General features: G+C 38.8%; 2 protein-coding genes across 7 annotated transcripts in view; one reads left to right on the top strand and one right to left on the bottom strand.

The window, feature by feature from the left end:
- Positions 1-3382: 3382 nt before the first annotated feature.
- Positions 3383-18205, top strand: NIPAL1 (NIPA like domain containing 1). Of its 4 annotated transcripts, none has more exons than XM_071556539.1 (7): positions 3383-3615; positions 5458-5533; positions 7829-8095; positions 9192-9248; positions 9577-9667; positions 11443-11603; positions 11879-18205. In XM_071556539.1, exons 3-7 carry the CDS (start codon positions 7888-7890, stop codon positions 12346-12348), a joined length of 987 nt encoding a protein of 328 aa, XP_071412640.1. In that variant the 5' UTR covers positions 3383-3615; positions 5458-5533; positions 7829-7887; the 3' UTR covers positions 12349-18205. The 4 variants fall into 4 exon arrangements, with proteins under 4 accessions (XP_071412640.1, XP_071412637.1, XP_071412639.1 ...); XM_071556536.1 differs by having other exon boundaries at positions 11744-18205; XM_071556537.1 differs by lacking the exon at positions 3383-3615 and adding an exon at positions 4000-4319 and having other exon boundaries at positions 11744-18205.
- Positions 18181-27712, bottom strand: part of LOC139672447 (tyrosine-protein kinase TXK-like) — a 22774-nt gene continuing 13242 nt past the window's right edge. The window contains exons 8-15 of one of the 3 annotated variants that reach the window (XM_071556534.1): positions 27554-27681; positions 26318-26392; positions 25186-25357; positions 24271-24487; positions 23246-23310; positions 21110-21228; positions 20527-20684; positions 18181-19319 (exon numbers count right to left, since the gene is read on the bottom strand). In XM_071556534.1, coding sequence (XP_071412635.1) covers positions 19251-19319; positions 20527-20684; positions 21110-21228; positions 23246-23310; positions 24271-24487; positions 25186-25357; positions 26318-26392; positions 27554-27681 — 1003 coding nt within the window. In that variant the 3' untranslated portion in view covers positions 18181-19250. Of the gene's footprint in view, positions 19320-20526; positions 20685-21109; positions 23311-24270; positions 24488-25185; positions 25358-26317; positions 26393-27553; positions 27682-27712 lie in introns of those variants that run through there. The other 2 variants (XM_071556535.1, XR_011697925.1) reach the window with 2 other exon arrangements.

Here is a 27712-nt window from a genome sequence, read left to right as displayed (position 1 = left end):
GTATAGAAGAAGTTAGGGTAGCACTATCTAGGCATTTTTAAGGCAACATGTATAAAATTAATCTCTTCACAGCAAGTACAGCAATCCAATACTTTTGAACTTCAATTGAGACATATTCTTTTGTCTCAGTTGAAGTTGCTGTCTTCACATTTTGTTCCTGCAGGCCTGCACTAAATCACCAGCATTTGGGGCAAATAGAGTTCCCATGGTCAGAACTTCACTCGAAAACCTAGCTCAGTAATTTTTGTGTGGCTACATGCCAGGGCGGGTAATAAACCTGTTTGTAGCTGCTGTATTGAACAGAGCTCATGTTTGAACTGTTGCATAGCAGCGACTGCAAGAAGAGTAACGTGGAACAGGCAAGCTCAGCAATGATGACAAGACTTAAAAATGTCACAGGCAATTTTCCTAAGTCAAAAAAAGAGACAGATCTTGCTTCATGTCTGCACCTGGACTAGCTGCACAGTGAACAGCTTTTCTAATTGTGGTGAAAACTTGTTGTCATCATCTTCAGTATTTACAATAGTATAATTAAATACTGCAAGTATATGCATATGAGAAAACAATCCTCAGTACAATAAAAGAATTTATAACAAAACCAAGAACTCACACAAAGTATAGTAATTAAGTCATTCATGACTAACACAGAAGATGAGATTTATTAAGGCCAAAAAAAAAAGACTTTTATTTATAAATGTAAAAGATTGAAGTTGGCTAGATAGTCATAGCTTCAATTTTTATTGAAAAGCAATAGTTAAAGTCAGTGCTTGATGACTTTAAGGAACGTTTCAGGAAATCTTTCGTTCATTACATAATGAATGGAATGATGCCATTACATAAGTAACAGAATTTTAACATAAATTTTCTCTTGGATTGTCTACACATTTAATGGGTAAAAAATAGTGCAAGAACACAGAAAGGTGTAGCAGAGTTTCATATCACCCTTATTTCTCTTTTGGAAAAATGGGAATTGCCACAAAATTGTTTTGACTGTTAGTACGTGCATATTGTTACCTCATCCAGAAAAAGGCTGATCTGTGCTTAGCTGTATCTGGCATAGCTCCACAGAATTAAGTGGAGCTGTGCTGATTAGCATTAGCTCCTGATCCAGGCATTGCTCTAAATCAGCCATAGGTGTAATTTTGAATGGTAAACTGGAAGCTTTTTCCTCTTTATGTGCTAAGCTTGTATATCAATACTTTATTTTCCTTCTCATTTGACCTTTACATGTCATCCAAAATAAAGAAAAATGTATCAATGTCAGTAAATTACTTTTATTGTAATTTCTTCCTGACATTGTTTCAAAATTCTTTGAAATGGGTATGAAAAGTGCTAATCAAGAGTGAAGTATACACACGGGCAGCATAGCCACTCCCTTCTGTAATTATATTATAGATTGCAAGTTCTTTACATATGTCCATTGACTTGGATTGTTAGATACAAGTTTTTTGTGACTTTTTTTTTTCAAAAAAGTATCATAAAAACATGAAGCATGAGCTGTATAAAGGTTTTCAACCAAGAAACAATATGTATTTAGCACTATTTACATTGAAAAATACTATTAAGATCAAGTCCAAGTTAACCTGACATCAAGTTCACCACTAAACTATGCCCACCAACACCACATTTACATGTCTTTTAAATACTTACAGGGATAGTGACTCCACTGCTTCCCTGGCCTGTTCCAATGCCTGACAACCCTTTTGGTGAAGAAAAACCTCCCCTGGCACAACTTGAGGTTGTTTCTTGTTGTCCTATTGCTCGGTACTTTGGAGAAGAGACAGACCTTCGCCTCACTACAACTTTCAGGTAGGTGTAGAGAGCAATAAACTCTCCCCTGAAGCTCCTTTTCTCCAGGCTGAACAATCCCAGTCCCCTCACCCACTCCTCACAGGGATTGTGCTCCAGATCCTTCACCAGTTTCATTGCCTTTCTCTGGACATGCTCCAGCACCTCAATGTCTCTCTTGCAGTGATGGGCCCAAAACTGAGCACAGAATTGAAGGTGTGGCCTCACAGTGCTGAGTACAGGGGGTGATCACTGCCCTGGTCCTGCTGGCCACAATATTTCTGATACAAGCCAGAATGTCATTGGCTTTCTTGGCTATAAGGGCACACTGCTGGTTCATGTTCAGCCAGCTGTCAACAAATGTGTATCTCAGAGTAAATATTTTATTCATTAATTAAAAAGATCTTGATGGCCATGGTCTGCTAAAGGATTTGACCTGTACAGGAGCACATCTGCAAAAGTGTTAGCTGCACTGTTTTTCAGTATTCTTGCTCTGGGTACTGCACCACAGTGAAGTCCTGACCAGTAGGTCAGCAAGAGCTGTGCCAGGGAAAAGGCAGTCTTTGGCAGCTCACCTTCTCCCACCTGCACTGCTGCTTCAGCAGGACCTTGTGGATGTTACCACCTCCTTGCTCAGCAGATCTGCCCCAGTTGCTTGCAAGATTGCAACAAGCTCAAAAAAATGACACATTTTTACAGTAACAGCAGTGTGAACACACAGGGTTGACAGATCTGAGAGGGCACAAATAGAAGCATCTGTCCACATCTGTCCATATACATGTTTTTTTCCTATGGGCATGCTTATGTTGTGCAAGAATATGGAAGTTTGCTCCCAAATTTTCAGATTGTTCTTTATGATTTTAACTGTTTCAAATACTATTTAAAATTATTGCTCTTTTTCTTAGCAGTAAACTGTTTTAGAAATGTTACAGAAGAGAAGTCAAACTCTTTTTATCATGCAGTCTGCAGTGGATCTAGGCCATCTTCCGTAGAAGTTGTTACAGTGTAGATTCACAAAAACCAATGCAATGTTCCTTTTCTCCTAACATACAGAGCGCTAGTTATGCTAAAAAATAAATACAGAAATAAAAAATTAGGCTAAGACTTTGAGACTGAACTCTTGCATTTAACCCCAGGGTTGCAAAGTCAAGGATGCCTAAGGCAAGGAAAACCAAGTTGTTTTGCTGACACTGTCACCGTATTTCAGCAGTCCACACCAGTGGTAAAACTTTTCAAAACCCATGATGATTAGTTTTGGTAGTGTTGGAAAGCATGGTTACAACTCTGCTAGTCTCAACTCTGTGGTACTCTGTGGAGATGTGTTAAATTTTCAACTTCGCCTCCAGTTTGGGAAGTCCTTGGCCATGCTAAAGGTCCTCAGTTTGTCCAGGAAGTTTGCAGGACAACATGATATGTTTTATTAAACCAAACATTTTGTGAATGTATTTCACTTAATCATGTTAGACTTCTACCTTGAAACTATTGATTGGGTAATAAATGTAATTGTTTTTTACGACACCCTGGAGCCTGTTCAGCCACATATCTCAGGATATGCATCAGCAGGCACTGCCCTAGTTCTGTGACATGGGCATAGTTTGGCCAGGGGATCCCCCTGCCAACCCACAGCTCCACTGGGCCAAGCGAACACTAGCAGCCTGTCACAGACACGTGGTTGCATATCAAGACTGATCACCTCGTCTCCCAGATGCCAAGAAGGGGAAAATTAAATCTATAAAGTCCCACTAGACACAATTGCAGCCAAGGTACACTAGGACAGAGCTCTCTCCTATGGATTCAGCGTTCAGGTGGGGCCGCGGGACTCCTCAGGTGAGAACTGGGACGTGAAAATGATTTATAAAGCCCATTCGGGGTCACTCCTGGAGTGACCACTCCCCTGCTAAGGCAGGACCGGAGGAGCGGCGGGGATGCTGCCTTCAGCTCCGGCGGTCACGGCGGTGCCGTGGGACGGGCGGGGGGGCGTGCGCCCAGGTGCGCGGGGCCGCGGGACCGCGCCTGGGCGGGCGGAGCCGCCACCGAGCCCGCGGAGCGGGTGTCCCGCAGCCATGGGGCACCGAGAGGCGCTGCCCTGCCGCGCAGGTCGGTGGCGGTGCGGGCGCGGGCGCGGAGGGGCAGCCGGGTGAGCGGTGCGGGATGGCTGCGGGGGGCCGGCGCTGGGGAGCGGAGCGCAGATTGCGGGGGGTCTGCACGAGAGGGACGCGGCGACGGGAGGAGGTGAGGGCGCGGGGCGTGCCATGCCGTTCTGGGCGCTGCGCTGGAGCCCCCTCGCAGCCCCTGCGCACTCCTGCACACGTAAGACTTCTCTCCGCCTTGCCGTCCCGCAGTTGTTTTTCGGCCAGCGAGGCGCTGCCGGCGCCGGGGAAGCTACTGCGCTTCTGCTGTGGCTGGCTCGCATCTAAGGCTCTTTTCAGCTTTTTTGATGGATTTCTGTGGATGGAGGTGCGCCAGGGAAGAATTCCTTGATGCTTCTCGGTACACCCACTTTTGGCCCCAGGTGCCAGGCCTTGGCAAAGGTGGGCTTGATATTTCCTGGATGGCTGAGAAAGGCATTTTGTGTTTCTGCCAGGGATAAGCTCACTTGTGAGCTCAATAGAAATGGTCAAATTATGTGTCTAATCAAAGCAATTAGTTTTCGAGATGACTAAGGAGCAGTATCTTCAGTGTCAGGTCAAAAGCCAAGTTGGCTGTCACTAATGAACCGTGGGGTATGTCACCCCTGGACTTGCAGGACTGTAGAATGACAGCAAGACTTGCCACAAGAAGTGTGTGGCACCAGGCTGTCTATTCTGCCCAATTCAATTAGAGACTATTTAGGTGTTTGAGAAAAAAATATTCAGATTTAGTCGAATCATAAAAACAGTTCGCTGCCTGAACTTGGGCTGGCTTCCTGTTGCTTTCAGCCTTGAGTCAGAGCTGGGAGAGTTTATTTCTGCAAGGAGGGGTTCTGCTGACAGGTTCATGTTTGTTGACGTTTGGAAGTGGGTGGTGAAACTAGCTTAGCTACAGAAACTGTGTGTCAAAGAAGCCTGGCAGCCTCAGCAGTTTGTCACCTTTCTCAGCATTTCCAAGTGATCATCAGACTGTTCACAGTCAGCAATAAAGTAACAGTAATTCGCGGATCAGCCTGTTCTTCCCATCTCTCAGGTGATTTTTTGATCAGCACAATGACACAGCGCTTGGAAGTGGAACAAAATATATGTTTTTTAAAACTAGGAGAAGCTGCTCAGCACAATAAGCAGAGATTATAACCATACAAAATTACTCTTCTCAGCAAAAAAATCCAACTTCTCTTTGTAAATGTGAGCAAAGATTGTAATTTAGAAAGGAGAGAAAAAAACTGTGGCAGTCACTGAGTTACTCTGTACAGATGACATGATTAAATTTTCATTATTTGATGTCATAATGTCTGCCGTGGAAAGAAAAACTTTAGAGTACATAGAAGTAGCAGTAGTGTCAATTGAAAGGGAATTAACCTACCACTCATCCCAGGCTAAATGAAAGAATACCATTCACAAAAGGGGGAAAGAAGAGTATTATTTTCTTTACTGTAGAAACCAAACATGCTGATAGAAAGCTGCCTTTACCATTGCAGGTAGCTAAAAGACTATACTTACCAGGAGTTTTTGTCTTTATGTTTTCTTTTAATTAAAGGTAAGGCCTGGAGAGGAGGAGACTCAGGGAAGACCTTATCGCTCTCTACAACTCCCTGAAAGGAGGTTGTAGCCAGGTCAGTATTGGTCTCTTTCCCCAGGCAACCAGCATTAGGACAAGAGGCCATAGTTTTAAGCTGCTCCAGGAGAAGTTTAGATTGAACATTAAGAAGTTCTTCACAGAAAGAGTGATTGGACATTGGAATGGGCTGCCCAGGTTGTTGATGGATTCACTTTCTCTGGAGGGGTTTAAGGAAAGACTGGACGTGGTGCTCAGTGCCATGGTCTAGTTTGAAAATATGGTGTTAGGTCATAGGCTGGACTCGATGTCATAGGTCTTTCCCAACCTAATTGATATATATATATAATATATATATTTATATATTTTATATATTTTTATATTTTTATATATTTATTTATATATTTATGCCTAAAAAACTTTTCACAATTTTCTTTTGTAAGTTATTCTTGACTAATTACGTTAAAACTTAAGTATTTGCAAATTTTTCTTTTTCTAAGACTATTGAACACTTTAGAATTTTAAAATATTTCCAGATGCAGATGCAAATTCCATTTCTTTTTTATTATCCAATTGTAACTTCTAATAATGATAAGATGGCAGAAGAGTATGTATTTTACATACTATGCAAAAGTAACTGCACATTAATTAAGCTCTCTAAGATCTTGTGGAACCATTTTTATGAAGTCTGACTTAGCACCACAAAACAACTCCTGTTATATAGAAACTCTCTTGGCAGACAAGGAAATGTGATTGCACAGCCTGTAAATCAAAGGATAACTTCCTGTAGTATATTTGTTGTACAGTATGGCACAGGAAAACTGGGAGCAGATACACATTCTAATTTCTTGCTTGTAAAGGATAGTATCTCCCAGTGTTAATATCAACATTGCCAGCTGCATAAAAAGATATGCTATTTTTAAGGCCTTTGATATTTTAAATATTCCATGCTAAAGAATATTAGATGAATTATCCAAGGCTGCTTACTGTTCAGTGAAGTACTTTTGACATAACATCAGTATTTTCAGAGCTAAGATATGAACAAACATAGAGGCACATCCTTTTCTACCAAGTCCTCAAGTGTTGTTTTTCAGTGAGGAAAAAAGGCAGGGAAAAAAAGGGGAGTGTATTACTGATGGTGCCACTGAGGGGGGATGAATCCTTCACATATCTTTTTAATTACAGGGAAAACATGGAAAGCAAAATTATTTGTTGTATCCAGTACTTCTGCATCAGCTGTTTCATATTTTAACATGTCTTCACAATAAACTTTTTTCCCAAAAAAAGTTGTGCTTGAAAGCTCTTCCTGTCTAGATTCTCTAATCCACACTGGTTTCACGCTGCAGTCTAGTGTGAGAAACTGAGACGTCAGCCTAGTCTGCCATGAGCCCTGCTGCAGCTTTGCTGCCTGTCCCCTGCTTCCCCAAGCAAAATAACAACTCCTTTTGTTCTTAGAAATGCAATACCTCTTGTCTACTTTAAAAAACACATTTAGGCCGATAACAATTATGTCATTCCCACAGACTGTCTTCACAGTGACACTGATAATTATCAGCTTGGCTGACTGAGAATGTGAAGCTTCAGTCTCAGCTCAGGTTCCCCTGGCTCTGCAGCTCTGTTGCAGGGATAGCTACGGGCACTGGCCCTTGGAGGCTCTGATCTTCCTCCAGCCAGAGCTTGTCGAGGTTGTTTGAAAATTGATGCAATGTGTAATGAGGCCTTCACCTGAAAACTTTGATGGGTTACAGAAGCTCTGGCTCACACAGTACTGATGGAACAGTTTCAATAAAATGTGTTAGTGCCCATATGCAGCTGGAGTTTGCTTCCTGTATAGATTTTCCTCCCTTTTTTTTTTTTTTTATCATGTTGTTTCTAGTCTCAGCCACAAACACAAAAGCAGAAGCCTGGAATAACAGGAGGCTTACTTTAACAGGTAAAATCCAAAATCATGGATTTGGCTATGTTGTTTGTGTTTTCAGAGTGTGGTCTGTGCACAACACAAAAGAACCCTTTCATCTTGAGGTTTCAGGTTAGCTTTAATGATTTTAAGTAGAATTTTACTCTGCAGATGATATTTTATCATTGCATTCCTTGGTATTGCCCTAATTGCTTGACTGAGCCAATGAAGTGCAAAATATATATGTAAAATAATGTATGCACCTGTAAACTACAGCTTTGGGTAATGACCTGGGGCAGCATTGGGCATGTTATATGCATTTTGTATGCTATTTGCACAGTGAGAAATGACAAGTGCTCTGGGAAGACATGAAAAGGAGTGAGCAGGGTGAGATCAGGGCTCCTCCAGTGCTGTACCTGGATTATGAATCATTTGTCATGTTTTTTCTCCTCCCAGTTGCTGTGCTCTCTGTTGCTTGCCGTGACTCCTGCCAAGCATGGTGCCAGATCATCAACATGTCTGAATTACACTCTTCTTTCCTCATCCCTATGGATGGGACTGTCAATGAAACAAACTGGAGCATTTCCATGCCTGCTGAAAACAAGTATCACCTCTACATCGGCTTGGCTTTGGCAATAGGTTCCAGTATCTTTATTGGTTCTAGTTTCATACTGAAGAAGAAAGGACTTTTGAAACTGGCAGACAGAGGAGTCACCCGAGCTGGTAAGTGGTGGTGCCCTGCGTTGATCCTGCTGGGGACACAAACACTACTTGACAATATCAAAGTTCAATCACAGATTACATGTTTAAAGCCACTGTACTTTTATGGTGGTCAGAAGTCATGTCTTAAAGAGAGATGGAGATACAGTATTTCTCTCTGAGTGATTACAGGGACTGGAATTTCAGAATTACTGGGGCTATGGGAGCTGCAGTGGGTATTAAATCTAGTGAGCTGATGATATTTCCTCTCTCATGGCAGTTAGTTAACAAATAAAATACTCCGTTTATCTTACCCTTCAAAATACCTTTCTCTCTCTTTTGTTCATCTTTTTTGCCCCATCACTTGAGGAGAAAAGTCTTAAGATGGTAACTAGGTTTAGTTTTTTTGGTTTGTGTTCTTGGGGGTTTTTTGTTTTCATGTTGTTTTTGTTTTGTTTTTTAAGTTCAAGAAGTTGTAGAAAGGATATTTATTACACAAGTTTCTAGAGTTAGTACAACTATCCCTTCATCAAGGTCAACAGATGAAGAGCTAGAAAATTAACAATTGGACTAATAATGCCCTTTGCGTGGATTTAAATACATAGCATTAGCAGCTTTTCTTTTGTTTGTTGTGTTTATTGCAATATACTGTTCCAGAGAATTTGGTTATTTGAAAAAACTGTGTTACTGAATATTCAATATACTTAGGTTTTATGTTAAAAAAAAAAAAAGAGGAAAAATGAATGTGTACAGGGGCATTTTTCTTTTCAATTTCTTCCAATTTAAAGTAAAAGCAGAGATGAACTACAGCTGATGGTATGAATATAGGATCTGACCTGGGAAAGCTCTTTGAAGCATTTCCTAAGCTCACCAACTATTTTTATGGACATTTTATTTTTGTTTGGAACTTTCCCTCTTATATATTTAGTCAAATATAATTTTTCAGAAGTTTGAGTCCCAAAGCAGTAGAGCGGTTAATAAAATGTCAGTCAAAATCAGGTATTCTTCATGTCACATCCAGATAACATTCTCTTTCAGTACTCTGTAGATGCAAATGTGAAGTTGTATATAATAAGGTGATCTCTTTCTTCTAAGATGAGGTTATTTTTTCCACTTTCAGGACAAGGTGGATATGCTTATTTGAAGGAATGGCTTTGGTGGGCTGGACTGCTGTCAAGTGAGTCACTTCGTTCTTCTCAGCCTATACATAAGTGCTGCATAAAGCAGATTGTTCTAAAAAGATTTATTCCACTTTTGTCAAAAGTGTTGGGATTGCACCTGTTCAGCTTCTAGGAGTACTTAAGAAAAATATTTCACTTTCTCCACCCTCTATTATTTCTGGAAGAAGTTGTGCAGCTAATTTTGAAAGGAAAATTTGTGTATATGGTGTAGAAAAAATATTTTGTGTTAAATTTGCTATCATAGCTGTCATACAAAATATTTACAACATGCCATTTATATCCCACTCCCCTGCTAAGCTGATTCAAATGTTCTTTCTTCTACAGTGGGATTAGGAGAAGCTGCAAACTTTGCTGCCTATGCCTTTGGACCTGCAACCTTAGTTACCCCCTTGGGTGCACTGAGTGTTCTCATAAGGTTAGTACCAACTGGGAGCAAACCTCAGCAAATGAACCATTCACTGTATGAGGGAAAAACGTGGTCTTTGGCTGAAGGTAGAGAATTTTAATTAGAAAACTGAAATGCAATATATGGACAAAGAATGCTTTTCGTTCCTGTGTGAAAAGATGCTTTGCTTATTTGGAAACTAGTTTTCTGGGTAGACAGAATTAGAGGTTTTGTTCCAAGGCAACTGAATATTTTTCCAACAGCCTTCCACCTATATTGTAAAGTATTTCTTATCAGCATATACCAGGTATACTGCTGATACACAGTGATTGAAGGTTGTAATTTATCTCTTCCCAGAGAATTGAAGCTTTTTTAAAAACTGTTATCCTCTTTTTCAGTTGTGACAAAACTTCAAAAGAAAGTGCAGTATTCCCCCACTAAAATGTTTTCCAAAAAGTTTATTTTTACAGGAGGATAGTTTCATATTGAGGCACACTTTGTAAACCTTTTGGTTTTGTCTTTTCCAAGTCCTTTTGAAAAGAAGGCAAAGAAGAGTTTAGCTGTTTTCAGTATGCTCAATTAAAATTTGTGGTTCTTTTGAAACATAACTGTCTTCAGAGATGTATGAAGAAATAAATAATTTTCAAGTACTTAAGCATGTACAATTATGTGGCTACCATGGCAGCAGAAAAGACATGGACTATGCTTACTAAAAGCTTTTGGGGAAATAATTTATTAGCAAAATGAAATTACTGTCTTTTAAATATAAAACTCTTATTTTTAAGATTTGAGTGTACTGTATGAAACACTGTGTTTAAAACAACCAGGCTCCATATTAAAAAAACCCAACAACACAAAAGCAAACAAACAAAGCAAAACCAACAACAACAACAAAACCCCGACAAGATGCTTGCAGCAGTCTAACTGCTAAAACTGCAGCCATTCTGTCATAACAAAACTAATGCAGATCAACCACCTGTAGTTGTGCTGGGATCAGCATCTAGGTAGATGCAGGTTAACTGACTGCCTGGCCGCTGCTGGAAAAGTGCTTGAGTTTTATTGCCCTCTCCTTTGATAAGGATAGCAATCTTTCCAATTTTCATGAAACAGAGAGGTCATGAGAGCTTCATGTCAGTGAACTTGTTACCTTGGTGTGAAAAAAATATCTGTATTTTGATCAGTGGGTTGAAAAACTATTTGTGGGCATGTCCACACTCCATTAAGCCTGTGTCTTTGCCCAGGGTTGTGCTCTAACAGGCTAATTGTGCCTGTAAATGAGGTGGTCTCATTTAGGCCATGTTATAGTCCCTAGGTTAAATATTGAACACCTTGGAGATCCTGGGGTCAGCCCTCTTCAAAGGGCAAGATGTGTCTTTTCTGTGTTTTTGGGGCAGTCCTGGCAAGCCAGGCAGAAACTGTGCCTGGGTGGGAGAGTCAAGGAAGGGATAAAGAACAGTTTCAAAAACTCACATGCATTGGTTTTAATGACAAATGAAGTGCTTCATGCCATTTTAAAAAGAAATAAACAACTCATGTGGTTAATCTACAGATCAGGAATCAGTTCCCTGAGCAATTTAGTCTCTTTACAAACTGGAGGGTTGCTAACCTCCCTAAAACCTGACCTGACCTTCTTGGTCACAACCAACCTTTTTGTAAAACTCCTTACAATTTGATTGTTTCAGGCTGGTTTACCATATATTGAAATTCAAATGGGGTTTTGACTTACTGTCATGCTACACAGACAGATTTTGAATGTCTTGCATTGCTGGTGGAGCTGAACCTTTTACTTGTATTTTGTCAAACAGTGCTGTATTGTCATCCTATTTTTTAAATGAGAAGCTGAATATTCATGGCAAGCTGGGCTGTGTACTGAGCATTTTGGGGTCCACGGTCATGGTTATTCATGCCCCAGAGGAGGAAGAGGTCACCTCGCTAGATGAGATGGAAAGAAAGCTTCAAGATCCAGGTCAGTATGTAGTTGCAGTGAATGCATGCTACAGTTCATAGTGAAGTGTTCAGGACTCTGAATAACTTTGACCATGTACTTGGACATAGTTTGGTATTTTATCCCATATGCATTACTCTTCCCTTTTTTCTTTCTTACAGCGTTTATTACATTTGCTGTTTTCCTAATGGTTCTTGCCCTTATCCTGATTTTTGTCGTGGCTCCAAAGAGAGGTCAGACAAATATATTGATCTACATTTTAATTTGCTCTCTCATTGGTGCCTTCTCTGTCTCAGCTGTGAAAGGCCTGGGCATTGCCATTAAAGAAATGCTGGAGTGGAAGCCAGTTTATCGACATCCGTTGGTTTACATTTTGGTGGGCATCTTGGTGCTCTCAGTCAGCACTCAGATCAACTATCTCAACAGAGCGTTGGACGTGTTCAATACATCTCTAGTGACACCTATTTATTATGTGTGTTTCACTACGACAGTTGTGACATGCTCCATCATCTTGTTTAAGGAGTGGAGTAGTATGCAAATGGGTGATATCATTGGAACCCTGAGTGGATTCTGCAGTATCATCATTGGCATTTTCCTCTTGTACGCTTTCAAAAATGCTAACATCACCTGGAATCACTTGATGGCCACTGTTGCCAAAGAACCATCACTACCACAAAGTAAATATGAAACCAGACACGCTTTACTAGAGAGCATTGAAGATCCGGCTTTGGCATATGAGGAGGACAACATATTATTCAGTCAATGAAACTCTCAATTAGTGTTCATCATCAAAGAATAACATGCTGCAGGCTCAGCCCATCCATGTCTCCTAGAATGCCCTTCTTTCCTGCATTCCTCTGGAAAATTGTCTGTGAGACCTCTTAAATGTGGGTCACTCCTCTGTGTATCAGCTGTTAGCAATAATGAATGAAATTCAAATGTTTAGTAATTAATATGATGGACAGAAAAATGATGGTGATTGTATGTTAGGCAATGAAAAACATGTCCTTTTTTATGCAGCATCTCCTATTGGAGAATTTTTAGCAAAAAAGTGAATAGTCTTTCTAAGCCACGTTTCCAAAATGCAATTTACTTGTAATGGTAAAAGATAGTCCTTGCTAAAGTGACAAGTACTCTTTTATCTTGGTGATGGCCTTTATGTTTTTATAGTTTGTTGCCAAGCAAGCTTGTAGATATTTTACATGAAGGATATTCACTGGAGACACAACATAAGGAAAACAGTGTTTAACCCTTTTAACTTCTAATATAAATTTTTATGCAAGCTTTTTTCACTTTTGTGAACCTTAAATAGGTGTCATGAAGAAAATTTATCAAATACAGTTTTTGGTAACTGATCTCCTCAAAATCCATTTGTGACAGCAAAGTCTCAGCTTTTCCACCTAAGAAATCCTAAGTGGATTGCAAATCCCTGAATGTACCTGTAACTTTTTGTTTCAAAACTAAGAGCAAGTTTAAGAAAAATAAAATTCATTAGAAGCCTGAAAACATTTTGCTATTGCCTTAAAAATCAGACAAAAGAATAAAGTATTCAAAGGCAGAAGAAAAACAGAATGTGCAATTAAGAATTTCTACTCTGTTTTATATTATTCTGAGGCTTGAGAAGGGGCTTCCCTTCTATACTTTTTTCTAATATTGCCAATTAAAACCCATGCAAGCTTTTTTTCATTTCCCATTTTATGGAAAGGTATAATCCTTTATTAATAATAAAGCAGTCCTGTTTTATATTCTGTCATAAACAGAATCCATTTTACAGTCATGGACTATTTCTAAAAGAACTAGGATGAGCTGTAAACAAGTGGTGAGAAACATGCAAACATCTTTTTTTTAGTTTGGCCTTTTCATAATTTCCAAAAATTAGTTTTCACCTCTATTAAATGTTTAGCAATATGATAATCTGCCAGAGGCCTTGAAGATTGGTATCTGTACCACAGTATGCTCCTCAGTTGTGGTCACTGATCTTTATCTCACAGAAACAGCTTACACAGTGCACAGTTTACTCATTACAATCCCCTTTGTTTTCCACTTTATGAACAAGAAAGTGATCAGATGTATGAGTCCTGATAAGCTCACTAGAAAGATAATATTTATAATCATTGGATTTTTAAGTGACTCCAGAACATTCCCCAGAGGATACTAGCACTTCAGCAGTTAAAAACTGATTTTAATCAACTGAGATTTATATCCCAAGCAGAACTTCCTTATGAAGCAGGCTGTATATTCTCTAATGTTCAAAAAGTCTAGTAGAAGAGGTAAGTTTCAATGGATAGTAAATTCTTTCCCCCCAAAAAAGCTCATTATTTAGCTGTAAGAACGAAAGGATTGCTGCTGATATTTCATATGTTTGTGTTGTGCAGAGTTTCAGTACTTCCATTTTTGAAAGACATTCATGGAACATCTCACTTGTCAATTATTTTTAATAATGCTTTAGAAGCTATCAGAAACTAGAAAGGAACACTAGGGATACTAACTTAAAGTTATTTCTAAATACCAAGCATCTTTTTTTCACTTGGCTGGGTTTGTCATTGACACACCTACAGCAAGAAGTAGAAATTGTATCAATCCTTTGCACCTGCTTTCTAAACCCTCATTTTTATGATGAAGAGCATATCTGAATAATATGAAGCTGAAAACTGTGTCCAGTTCTTCTTCTCACATTACTTTATAAAATATTGCAGGTAGTCTTGCTGATGGGAAGAGAAACCCAGAAGATGTCATTATGCAATGGGTATTCTGGTTACCAACTGTAATTACCTAATTTGAGATTACATCCCATAGTGCAGGACATGGCAGCAATGTTACCCCAACAAAAGAGACATTTTCACAAAAAATATACTTTCCTGGAAAATATAATGACAATATATACAGCTTTGGAATATTTTTCAGTGTGATGAGACTTGCAGCAATTCTTTGCTGTTAAAATGCATGTGTCAAAGAAGCTTCAGAGGAGAAAATCTACAAACAGGGTTTCATTACTTTTTAGAAGATACTTGTAGAAGATACTTTGGCTTTATTGGCCAGATTCAAGCTTCAAAATCTGTGTAGCTGAAAACAGGTAGTGCAAATAAAAAACCTGAAGATGGAGTTTTCTTTACAGTTTCTCTTTTAACAAAAATATTGCTTTTTACTCTGAATTACTTACACAATTTAAAGAATAACTCTAGAAAACATTGATTTATACTAAAAAGAGAAAAATTAATCCTTTTACATAGCCCTTTATTTGCTTTTTCAGTCATCACTGTGTTGTGGCCACAAGTGAGTTATTTGTAAGAAGAAGCAAGCAGTCCAGTTCTTGAATGGATGTGTGCTGGTATTTTTGAAGACGTAGTAATACTGTCTTTGGGAAGGGTCTGGACTCTTTATACCAACTGCTGGTAGTCAATTAACTTGTACCAAGCAAAAATTCTGTTATTTTCTACTGGACCTGTCTATCTGCTTTTATATATAAATAGCAACTACTAGTAAAAGAATGTTATTTTCTTACAATGTCAGAAAACCAAGTTATACTTATTTTCATGGTGTACAGGAAGTCTATCACATTAGGAAGTAAATGACTGATTAAGTTTTTGTATAAAAAACATTTGCTGTAAGAGATGTTATTTTTTTAAATGTTTATATTTAGTTGTTAATTTAGAATAACTTTGATTTTTTTTCAGGGAAATTATGCTAATATTTCTCTTGTGATAAATTATTCATGGTTATGTACTAAATTATCTGTGTTTTTAAACAAGGGATAAAAAAAGGGTGTAATTCATATTTTTAAACTAGAGAAGAAAACCCAAAGCTGATGTATGAGGCATCTCTTTCTCACAGCAAGTCTCAATGGAGAATATTTCAGTGAGTTGTCACGTTTTCCAGGCAGTGAAATGAAGAACATTATATAAAGTAATTAGAAGCATTTTGGTAAGTAGGACAAATGATTAAGAACTAGAACAAAGAAATCTCAGACACAATACATTGCTATCAAATTATGGATTTTAAATGCTGATACAAACTACTCTTGGCAGCTACTCATTATTGCCATACCTCAGGACCAATTAATGGGCAACTAAGTTCTTTCCAAAGCTGCACTGACTACATGTAGGTAAGTCAAGAAGATTTGAATAGGTTAAATAATCTGTACAAGTTTAGAAAGAGATACCTCAGTGACTAGTTTCTATATAAATCTGTTCCCCATCTTCCTCTACCTGCCTTTCCAGCCATGCTTGAAAGAGCCATGCTATAAAAAATTTTCATCCCACAGAATACAAATTGAAAACTTCAACCTCTACACCTCTCCTGGAGCTGTATGAGGAATACATACTTCTAGTAAACATCTTTCTCTCACTATTTAAATCCCTGCAAAATGAAAGTGGCCAGTGTGTTAGAAAACATCCTTCCAGCAGAGCAGGTTTCCCGTAGCTGAATCCTTTCTGGCAGGTTTTAAGATGATGCTGAGAATCAGAACAAGACTGGGAGGCTGAGCAGGATCCAGGCTGGTGGTGCATGAGGATGGAGTGACGGTGGTGATGTGCCTTAGTGTCTGCAGGGCCTCCCTGTTTGTGAATATTTAGGGGACAGGAGAAGGGGGAGTTGGTCTGAAAACCAAATGGCACTGGAGAGAAGAGTCACCAGACCTGTACACACAAATAATTGATCTGCTTTGCTGTGCAGGAGTACTTTAACAAGGGAAGTAATTTCACTTTTTGAAAATACGTTACAGTTTTTCAACAATGCTTTTTTTTATAGAAAAGAGATATATCCTAAATGTTGGCTCACAGAATCTTGGATGTCTGCCTTTTTTTTCTCTCATCCATGATACAGACCTGCTCAAGTTTCATGATGTTTGGTCAGGAAGCATCAGCTAACTTTTTACAAATGCTGACACTCCTGCAGCCTTTGACCAGATGTTCCCTGTATGGAGATGTTACAGGGTCTCCTTCTAACCTTTACTGCTCTTCCAGGTCTCATTTTTATCACACAAAATTTTGTTTAAAAAAACCAACTAACATCTCTTTGTGGTCAGTGACAAGGGTGGCTCCCACTGTTCACCCATTTTTGCCAGTCTGAATATGGGTAGATTATGAACTTAGTTCACAGATGCCACGTGGACTAAGGAGCCTACTCAGTCTATTTATGGGTGTAGCTGTTCTGCAAAGTAATTACACTGTAGATACCTGACCTTTGTCCAGTAGACCTTTCTTGCTGACAACTAAGCACCAGTTTCACTGACTCTGTTCTAGTGCTTTTTCATTTGTTTACTGTCACCCTGATGACAGCAGCTGTTAAATTTATCTGAGTGGGAATAACAGCCTATTCATAATTTTCCCAGAACCACCTACAGAAAGATTTTTGTTTTGAGAAGTGGAAGCCTAGTAGGCAAGCATTATTGGCTCCATGCATTAGACCAACATGTTTCAAGGAGAGGTGCATATTCACCAAGGAACAGCTCAGTGAAACAGGCATGACCAAAGTGCTTTGATTACAGAAACATAATGGAGCTGCTTTTTACTGCACAATACTGCAGTGCATTACAGAATAATTTGCATATGGCAGAACCAGTTTTACAAGAGCTATTAAAAAAGATGCCTCATATATTATTCAAAGTCCCATGTACTTCATATTGCAGGAACAGTTTGAATTTTGCATTTGTAGCCATCATCTGCTGAAAAAACCTTGTACTTCTGCTGCCTGGGCATAAGCTATGGTGAGCTTTATTTGTGTAGTGTGGTGGTGTCTTGATTTCGGCTGAGAGGAAGCATTGCCAGGACAGCTGATCTGAACTGGCCAAATCATTATCAGTATATAAACTGGGGGAAGTTGGCTGGGGGCTGCTGCTTACTGCCTGAGGAGCGGGCTGGGCATCAGTCAGCAGGTGGTGAGCATCACTTGTATTGTGCATCACTTGTTTCTCTTGGGTTTTACTTCTCTCTCTGTATCACTTAATTGCTATTATTATTATTGTTACATTTTACTTTGTTTCAATTATTAACCTGTTCTTGTCTCAGCCCACAATTTTACTTTCTGATTCCCTTCCCCTCCAGGGCAGGGCAGCAGCGAGTGAACAGCTGCGTGCTACTTAGTTGTCAGCTGGGGTTGAACTGCAACAGTTGTATCGATCTGTATTTAGTCATAGGTCTGATAGGGGATTGAATGCTCATAAATAGGTTGATTATGAAAGTAAACAGTGAGATCAGTTGGTGGTAATTCTTCTAGCAGATTGTATTAAATGACAGGGATGTCATGCTTTACATGAAGCGGAAGTGCCTTAGAAGTGTGTTTGAAGATACTCCCAAATGTTTAAATAATAGAGCTAACAACTTCCTTTCCCAAGGGATGATAACTGTCAAAATGCTATTGCAGCAAAGATGACTGATTAAGGCCAGGAGTAAATTTGATTCAGAGATGCCACCATCTTTTGGAAATTTAAACCTTTATTTATTTTATTGTTACATTTATTTTTTTAATTTGGAAATGAAAAATTGTACAATCATTCTTTAGCTGGTATGTTTTACATATTTTGTCTGCTAAGTGCTATAAAACTAAATATTGTGATATATTTACCTATAAATAATTCACAACACAATCATATATTTTAAAGAATATATTTATTTGTAATGATCTGACTATTTTATTTTAAATAATGATGAATTTCGTCTGCCTTTCCTTCTCTATACTATACTTGCATTGACCACAATTAAGATTTAAAAGTGAATAATAACTTAAGAAGTAGTGTTACAGACATATCCATGTAAGACATCACAGGATCTATCTGAGCTTTATTGTCAGGTTCCAATTTTAACTTGTCCATTAAGCATTCTGGGCACTTGCAAGGGAAGGACTAAGGCAAGCATGGGCATTTGAGTAGACAGCAACAGAGGAATGGGAGACAATACTGGAAAATTGTGGGAGAGGTTGGAAAAAATAATCCTTACTCCTTCTTTATAAAGAATTGTTATAGAAGACACTTGGACCTGCAATGCAGGTTTAAAATGCTTCAGAAATGCTCAGTCTTTCCACCTACTCAGATGTGACTTGGGAGCTGTTATGTGAGGACTATTCCTTTTGCTCCCTGTGCCTGCCTTTATCCACAGCAGTGGGAACAGGCACACACATGGGCACTGCTGCAGGAGTTGGTCAAGGAGCTTGATGTCCCTTCTGAAACACTGCTCTGTTTCTTCAGTTCTGGATGCTTTGCAGTGCACAAGGACTTGCCTTTAAATGTGACCTAGCTAGAGTTTTTTCAGAGGCTCTTCCATAAATATTGCTGCTGTCAATTGGTATATCCCAGCGCATGAGTCATAGTAAGTACCAAATAATTTAATAACATTTTTACAGGAATTAGTGTAGCTCTGAACACAAGAATGAATAAAAAGACCAATGAGGTCAATAGGCTTTGTTACTGCTTTTCAGACAGGAGATTTTTCTCCCTCATCATGAAAACAAGCCTTGAGAGTCCCAGAGCAGTCTGCTGGGATATCTTTCTCAAGTGAGTGAAAATTAGGCCAAGCCCACTCTCAAGGCCTAACAGCTGCCTCATTATGTAGGATGATTCAATATGTATTGTGATTTAAGTCGAGATTGCTGTGAAAACTTTTCTGTACCAGCTGCAGGCTGTACTGGTATGCTTAATGCTAACCTTTCAGTAAATATATTGTATAACATCTATGATTATCTCATCTTCCTTAGATCTGTGAGGGTCACTACTAACTCTGCAAAAGTAGGACGTCCTTCAGGTTTCTGAAAAGAAAAGCAGAGGATAAACTTATATTAGCAGATTGGTCAGTTATAGTACCAGACTTCAGAAGATGGTTGTAAGTACCTATGAGGCACCACTTAAAAATTACTTTTTATCTTATTCATACAGAAGAAAAGATCAAGTTTGTAATTTGAGAGAAAAAAATAATCTGTTATTCATGATACCAGCAGCAGTAGCACAGGCACTTTTCCAAAAATTCCTGAAATTTCTTTATACTTATTTCAATTCTGGATCAGAATTCCTTTAGGATTGCTCGCTGCAGTGGGTCTATGGAAAGCCCTACCTCTTAGGAAACCAGATACTCAGGGATGTTTCCTGGGTTTTTGAAAAAGGATCTTCCCAGCTGTGCTATTTGATGTGCTGCAGTGCAGTATAGAGCAAACCTGTGGCTGATGGTAGATGGAAAGGAGAACTTCTTCCCCATCCTCTCTCTGCTAGCTGGCACCCCAGTGGATGTTTGCAATAAGCGAGCAAGCTGGACACAATTTAGATTTGTCTCTTAATCTTTTTTTTACTCAGGGTTTAAAAATCTTAGAGTTAAAATGTGGATGATAAAGGAGACAATGGCAGCAACTTCATTTCCTGTAGAGACTAGAGAAGGAGCGACCTTAAGGGATTAATCAGATGGCGAAGTTGATTAAATCAGTGTTTTCATACCTAAACAGGAAGAAACAGGTGCTGGGGAGCTGGAGAAAAAACATCAAGTACTAAATCAGCTTGGAGGGGGTGAAAGGGGTGCAGCCTAGGGGCTGTAGTGATGTACAGAGATAATGATGTACATCTGAAAAAGGAGTTCAAAGTCTACACTTAGTGGGCATATCCACGTTGTACACAAATGTGTTAAGGTTATAATTCAGAACAGAGCTAGACAAAGCTGTGCATGATACAAAGGTGTGAAAAAGATATCACAGTGGACACAGTAGAGAAGCAAGACAATAGGGGCATATTCAAAACCAGGGATGGTCTAGATCTACTGTACTGATAGTGTGCTTTATATTTATTAGCTGCAAGAGTCAAAAGAATCAGAGGCTTGTAAATTTAGGTGTGATTTGTGAAAAACATAGTCAGAGATATTGAGGATGCCACAGATGCGAAATAAGGATATGATGCCTCCATTTTTTAAAGATTGCTTTTATTAAAAATTAATAAAACAATTAGTATCACAGAGGGAGGGAAAGGGCAACAAACCTCATGCCAGCAGCTGTACATGACTTTATACACAGGATGTGATGCCAAATGTGGTCGATAAAGTCGGTTACCATGAGAAATCTCATGGACAACTTCAGAATTTGGCTTATTTTCAAAAGGCATTTTGCCTTCTGTGAAAACTTCCCACATCAATACACCTAGAAGTAAACCAAAATAGGTTTATTAAAACACCAAAAATACCAAACCCACAAGCTTTTTTGTGTATTGAAAAATGCATGAAAATCTGGGCAACCTCAACTGAAATTAAGAGAGACAACCAAAACCATTTTCAACTAATATAATTTTTCTCTCTTTTAAGTCAGCTAAGGTGCTGGTCCATGAAACACAGATGAATATACATTTGGCTAATGGGGACTTAGCAAGAATGCACATTTCAGTGCAAAATCTAAGTTTTAGGCACAGAATCTTTCTATTGAAAATCACACTTGTCAAACATAAGCAAGATTTAAAAATGGGAAATACTGCAGCTTAAGATAGATCGCTTGAATAAAAAGTTACACTTTTTTAAATCACATAAGTAGTTTTAGGGAAGCACAGTATGTTGCACATTCACTTAACTCACCAAATGACCAGACATCTGATTTGCTGCTATATTTTTTTAAAAGAAAGACTTCAGGAGATGACCATTTAACTGGAAACTTGGCACCTGAAGAGCTGATATATTCATCATCAATGACGTACCTAAAGAATAAGAGGAAACAACATATATTTGAATGAGTGACAGTTCCACAGGGAGTTTATAGTTCCATAAAAATACAGTGTCAATTTAGAAACAAGGAAATGGTATCACTATTTTAGTATAAAATGCACACAGAAACCCATACTGGAAGCTATGCACTTATAGTGATTTCTGTTTAAATGAATTATTTGAATTGTTCATGCTAAGTATATTGGAAGAAAATATTTTGAAACCTTCTGTAAGACTGACAGGATAGTTGTTACTGTCAGATTTTGGGTGTATACTGTTAGGACACCATGGACAGGAAAATCAGCAGCAATAATTAATCTTCTTTTAAAAGGATCCACCTTTCCAACTACTTGCTCTACCCAAAGACTACTGTTACTGCCCATCTTCACAGATGTAATATCTGGGATGTTGTTACCAAGGCAACACGGAAAGAAATGTTCATGACATTCAAGACAACAGTTTTTGTAGGTGCACTAAAGAAAAATTTTTTGCCCAATCTTATAGGAGCTAACCTTTCAGATAAGATGAAATTATGTGCCTAATGCAGGCATTTATAGGGCACTACTTTAAAAGGTTACTGGGCTGACCCCTACATACCTACAAACTGTGCACATTTCTCAGTATTAACATTCCTGAGCAGATGACACATAGGCAGTTAACATTTGTACTTAGGGAAAGCATAATGCTTTGTCATCTTTTAAGGCACCTTTTAAAGGAGATCACATTGAAATAAATAATCTCTTTGCCTCACTCTCTCATTTTGGTGCAGGCACAGAAACATGGGAGGCTACCAAATAAGGAACATACCAAATACCAGTACAAAGTAACCTGTAGTGGCAGTTGTGTGAGCTCTGAATAATTAGGTGGTGTTTCCATTACCTCTCCACAATCTCCCCAGGAGAGTGGGTACCTGTCCTAGAGCCACACCACTGAACTCTGCTTTTTGGCAACAGCAAGCCATTCAGGTCCATTATTCTTAGGCTGGACCCTGACAGCCTCTTGATCTCTTACTATGTTTTGTGATTCATTTGGATAAGTCTAGACCCCTGGTACTGATCTTACCCTTTTGGGCGCAGTGCAAACATGGTACTAGACAGCCCTTTGAAAAACAAGTATTTAGTTATGTACTGCTAGGGTGTTGTAAGCCCGAGGTTAGAAATAGGAGTCAAAACCAAAGGAACAGGTGAACAAGCATGGTTGTGCTGATCTAATGACTTGTAGGCACAAGGTAGATGTCACCACCACCTCCTGCTCAGAGCCGCTCACTGCCTTTCAAGCTCATCTTCCTTCTAAGTGAACTGATTCAGTCTACTAATCCTGCAGAAAAACAGCCAGTAGAATACAAAAGTGGAGAGCTTTGTGCTGGGCTTGCAAGAGGAAAGAAGGAAGGAGGCAAACCCTTGGGGTAGCAGTCAGTCATTTGATCAGCTCAGCTATAAGATGCAACATGTTCTCTGAGAAAAGACTGTGAGGGCAGAGCTACATTTCTCTGGGCAGGGCTTGTCAGAACAGTGTGCTCGCTTTCCCCTCTTTCGCTGGTCCTGTCCCTAAGCAGCAAACCACTTCCCTGTTTGGGCAGCATGCATCACACTCCCTGACCACCCTCCCCGCATCCTGCCTCACCTACTCAGCTTCAGCAGCCTCGAGAGGTCAGCACCAGCTCCCAGTGCTGTCTCTAAGGACTTTCTGTCCTCCACCCTGCTGAGAAAAGTTGTGGAACTTCTTTCTTCAAGCTTCTGGCAGCCCTGTGCACCCTGGGCATTTCTCTGTCCATAAACATCTCTGAAGTTTACCTGGCACTTTCTTTATCTGCCTTACACCTACCAAGAGCAAATGAAGGACAAAATATCTGGTTCATGGTACAGTGGTTAAAACAACATTATCAGAATTCAAAAATTAACCACAGTGGGATTCCCCCCACCAGGGAAGCAAGCAATGACATTAACTCAGGATGACACTGCAGCTGTCTGAGAATAAATCCTCATGAAACCTGTGCCAGTGGCCTCGTACCTTGCCATGCCAAAGTCGGATACCTTGATGGTGTGCTCTGCATTGACTAAACAGTTTCTTGCAGCCTGGGGAAAAGGAGAGAAACATATCTGAAATCTGTGCTTCAGAGTTTTAAGAAAAACAGAGCAGCTGACTGTATTTGCTTCAGCTCATATTGTTTATATCTAAAAGGAGATAAGTGTAGTGAATTTAGATGAAATATGAGTGAAATATGAGTGAAATATGAGTGAATTTCTGGCTTTGAGTTGATGTAGTACAGTGTAGCACTGTGTAGTAATGCATACATAACATATATGAGCTTAAATGCTTGTAATATGAGTTGTAATATGTTTACCTATACTTGAATGGTGAAAGAATTTTAGGCTGCAGAGTCTAGTCATCCAACCGGATGTTTTCCTGAACACCAGCACTGGGACACTCAGTGGGAATTTTTAAAAATGTTTTATGACTGTTTCATTATAGCAATCAGGAATCTCTTGGAAATATTCAAGTTTTTACATTTCTTCAGGCAGCTAGACAGGAAAGCAGGAAAAGTTCCTCTCTGCATCCAAACATAAGCATTGAAAAAGTATCAGGGAGTACAAAAACAAACTCCTCTCCTATGATTCCCTGCCCATGAGAGGTAGGGCTGAAAAGCCACTCATTTTTCCCAGCATCAAAATATGGCAGTAGGGAGCTGAGAAAATATAGATAGAAAAAGATTGAATTTTTAAAAATCCTCATTGTTGCTAACCTTTTATATTGCTGGGATTTTGGATCACTCTTGTATTGGGATGTCCTAACACCAGCCTGCTCCATGACAATATCTCTATTTTCTTTGACCTTTCAAGCAGTTTCACCAGTGGAAAAAACTTCTTTTTATTTGAGCTGTGCATGGACAAAAGAACAGCTAAAAAGTTTTATTTTGCCTTATTAGATCCTGAAGGGCTGAAGTCTTACAGGACATATAATGTCCCATAAAATTCAGTGGCACATTCTTTACTGCAAATGTTTGTGAAGAACCTCAGAAAACCTATTGTACTTACTAAATCACGGTGAATAAAGCTATTTCTTTCCAGGTATTCCATCCCTTCACACACATCCTGGCACATGCTCAGCAGCAAGTCTCTGCCAAGTTGCCCCCTCCTGTGCCGAAGGTAACTGAGCAGGCAGCCGTTCTCCATGAATTCAGTCACAACGTAGAGAGGCTTGTGATGTGGGCACACTCCGTAAAGCTGGACCAGCTTGGGGTGGGAGAGCTTCCTGTTTAAAATCATATTTTAGATAGGCAGGTAACTAGACCTTTGATTCTCATGATGGTTTTGAAAAATACTTTCAGTACTTGATAAACTGTATCTGATTCAACAGCCTTCAGAGTTCTCTCACTTCCTAACACATTTCTTCCTACAGCTTCCTCCAAAAAGTTCACTCTGTGAATTCATAATTATTCATCAGTTATATAAATGCAGTGATTGCAAAGCTTCATTTGTATGATGCAAAATGGAAAGATCTTATTATGCCTGGCTTTCAGGCAAGGGTCATGACCCTGCAAGGATTCTTCTCATCTGGACTTTGCCAAGACCTCATCTGGGTATTTCCTTAATTTTAAAAATTTTCAGATATGGTAATATGGTTTCTCAAAAGCTTTATTTAAATATAAGCTTTGCCACGGGTCCTAGAGACACTGAATTATGGATGAAAGAACAGTCATTGGAGCACATTTATTTGCCAGAATATTTACTCCCCACTGAGCTCCATAGCATTCTCTAAAGAAAGAGTCTGGTGATAGGCAGAGGAAGCATCTGCATCGATTTTGTTCAGACTTTTATACCAGCCTTTCTGTCCTGCACATCCACAATTCCCACCCAACTGCTTTTTCTGTTTCTTTTGGAAACAGAAAAAGCAGTTGGATTATATTTACTTCTTGGTCAACAGCCAGATAAAATACCTTTTGTACTTACATCATCAGTTTGGCCTCCTCCATGAAATCATCTTCAGACATTGCACCTTCATTGATTGTTTTGATGGCAACCTTGATAGTTGCTTTCCATTTACCAAGGTAAACGACTCCAAACTGCCCACGCCCAAGTTCTTTGATGAACATCAGTTCAGATGGATTTAATCTCCACTCCTCTACAAAAGCAATCCAATATGTTACAAGAATCAGGACAGTTTTCCTGCCGGCCTCCTAACCATGCTCCAGGAGACATGCCTTGCTATTTGCTCTCAATGCATTCAGCAGAGCATCACACTTGCTCATCAGCTATGGCATGAGCTTTAAATACCAGAAAATTTCCACATGTTTAAATGTGTTATTTTACAGCTTTTAGAATCTGATTGGTGTTTAAATTACTTAATGTAGGAATGTCTGAGGCTGGGAGATAAGGCAAGTGTTTCGCTTTAATTGCACATGAGAACTTTTTTGGTATTATGAGATGTGACGGTTTTAGCTCTGAAACAGTTCCAGATGAACAGTATTGGTCCAGAAATAGTTACTGGCTGCTTTTATTTCAATAACCACTATAGTTCAACTCTTCAGAAGTATTAAGCCTTGAGATTCCTGAAACATGAAATATACTCAATTTTGGAGGTTCCTAGCATCAGACAGATGGTAAGAAAATCCTGATCTGTATACACAAAACTGTCATTTATTGTTTTTTTGCTACAATACCGTGTAAGATTCCATTCTTATTTCTAAAACCAGCAGAAATTACAAAGAAAGTCTCCATAAATAATATTAATTTCAATTTTCAATTTAAACTTCCTAAGCATTTAAATAAATCAAATAGCCTTTCAAAAACTATTAAATGTCTATTTGAATCATAGGTTCACTTAGAATAGTCCAGATAGCTCTGAAATGCACAGGTGCTTGTAACAGAAGCACAGCTGTCACTGAACAGAAGCAACTGCGTCAGGTGTCTCATTTGGTACTGACACCTTACAGGAAATGTAAGTGTCTGTTTCTGGTGTATATGCATCCGTTTATGTGCTTCTTATTACCAAAAAATTTCACAGATACAACGGGTGAATGCAATCTAAATTCTTGCCTGGGTAAGTAGCTAAATCTCCTCCAAAAGAAGATAAAATATTTACCATAACTCAGTTCTGCTGTTTCTGGTGAAGAACATCCATCTTGTCTAACTGGATATCGAAGACGTGTGATAAGACCTGTAGGAAACAGAACAACAACATTCATTGACCAATTACTTAATTTTAAAACATGCTATATCATACCTCTTCTCAAACGAAAATATTTGGAATCTGATGTACATTTCTTATTTCTTGAAGTTACTTTCTCTTACAGCTTGTTCAGATAAAACACTACAGTGAGAAGAAACGGAGAAAGAATATTCAATAGGGCTCTGACTACAAAGTATTTATACTTTCATAAAGCCAAGAGTTATAGTCTTGTTTGTTTGTATGATGTTAGTGATTCTAAATAAATGAGTTCTCAAATATTGTATTACCCACCTAAGTATTTCTTCCAGCATGATTTCTTAGGTCTGTTTCCCATTTCAATAAATGTTTTTGTGTCTGTCATTCATTTTCTTTGCATTCATGAGCCAACACTACCAGTGAATTCACCAAGGACTCTCTGTGTTCATTAATTCTTCTCATTTTTACTTTCACGTCCTTTTCTGCTACATGTGTTTCCCACAATCCTCCTCCCTCCAGCAAAAGGAGTGCAATGGATCTCTGTATGTTTTCACATCTTCACTTATTCAGAGTAAAAACATTTTTTATATTGTATTAAAATTATGAGCAGCAGAATGAAGGTAAAGGATATATTTAATGCTAAAATTTACAAAAATCTGCCATCAGCCTACAATTAGAGTTGGCTAACCCTGGTAAGCTGCAAGCCAGTGTTAAGAGAGTCCTTGTGCTCCCTAATTTTGCCTTTGATTGTTTATGGTGGGGGGGAGTTTGGGTTTATCTTTTTTCAAAATCAGTAGAATGCTGCTTTCTCTTGCACAGCACAGCTCCTGCTTTTTTAAACTACATGCATACAGATTCTTGTTGTTCACAAGGAAAGAATAATGATCAAATTTTATCCAAGTCCCGTTCAGTCAAATATGAAAAAAGAGAATACAGAGCAGGCTTCTAGCTTTTTTAATTCATTTAATACATCAGCATGATTTTGGTAGTTTCACTTTCCCCCTTGGTATATACACAGTACAGCTATGACTTTGGCAGAAAGGATCCAAACATATTTGAATTCATTAGAAATAGAAGAACTTATGTGTCTTTTTATAAGAAAACATTAGATGAAGAGGGATTTCCTGTTTCTCAAAGTCTACTTGTAAAACTGTATCAGCTTACATGCATTACCTGCAGCATTGTGTTGATGATACTCAATGAGTTCAGGAACAGATGAAAAGAGATATTTTTCTGCTACATAATATTGTCCCAAGTGGTTTTGTTTAATTTGATAATGTAGAATGTCTCCATCATGATTTCTGAAATCAACAAAGCATTTAATTTTCAGTA

The sequence above is a fragment of the Pithys albifrons genome, chromosome 5 (genome assembly GCF_047495875.1).
Source record: "Pithys albifrons albifrons isolate INPA30051 chromosome 5, PitAlb_v1, whole genome shotgun sequence".
Classification (NCBI taxonomy): domain Eukaryota; kingdom Metazoa; phylum Chordata; class Aves; order Passeriformes; family Thamnophilidae; genus Pithys; species Pithys albifrons.
This window is presented reverse-complemented; position numbering and strand designations above follow the sequence as displayed.

What these genes read in the sequence shown, in the direction of transcription:
- NIPAL1 (XM_071556538.1), top strand. Translation starts at nt 7,888, where the DNA reads ATGTCTGAATTACACTCTTCTTTCCTCATCCCTATGGATGGGACTGTC. An exon ending in GTGGGCTGGACTGCTGTCAA is followed by an intron (nt 9,249 to 9,576) that starts GTGAGTCACTTC and finishes TTTCTTCTACAG; the next exon opens with TGGGATTAGGAGAAGCTGCA. An exon ending in GCACTGAGTGTTCTCATAAG is followed by an intron (nt 9,668 to 11,442) that starts GTTAGTACCAAC and finishes TTTGTCAAACAG; the next exon opens with TGCTGTATTGTCATCCTATT.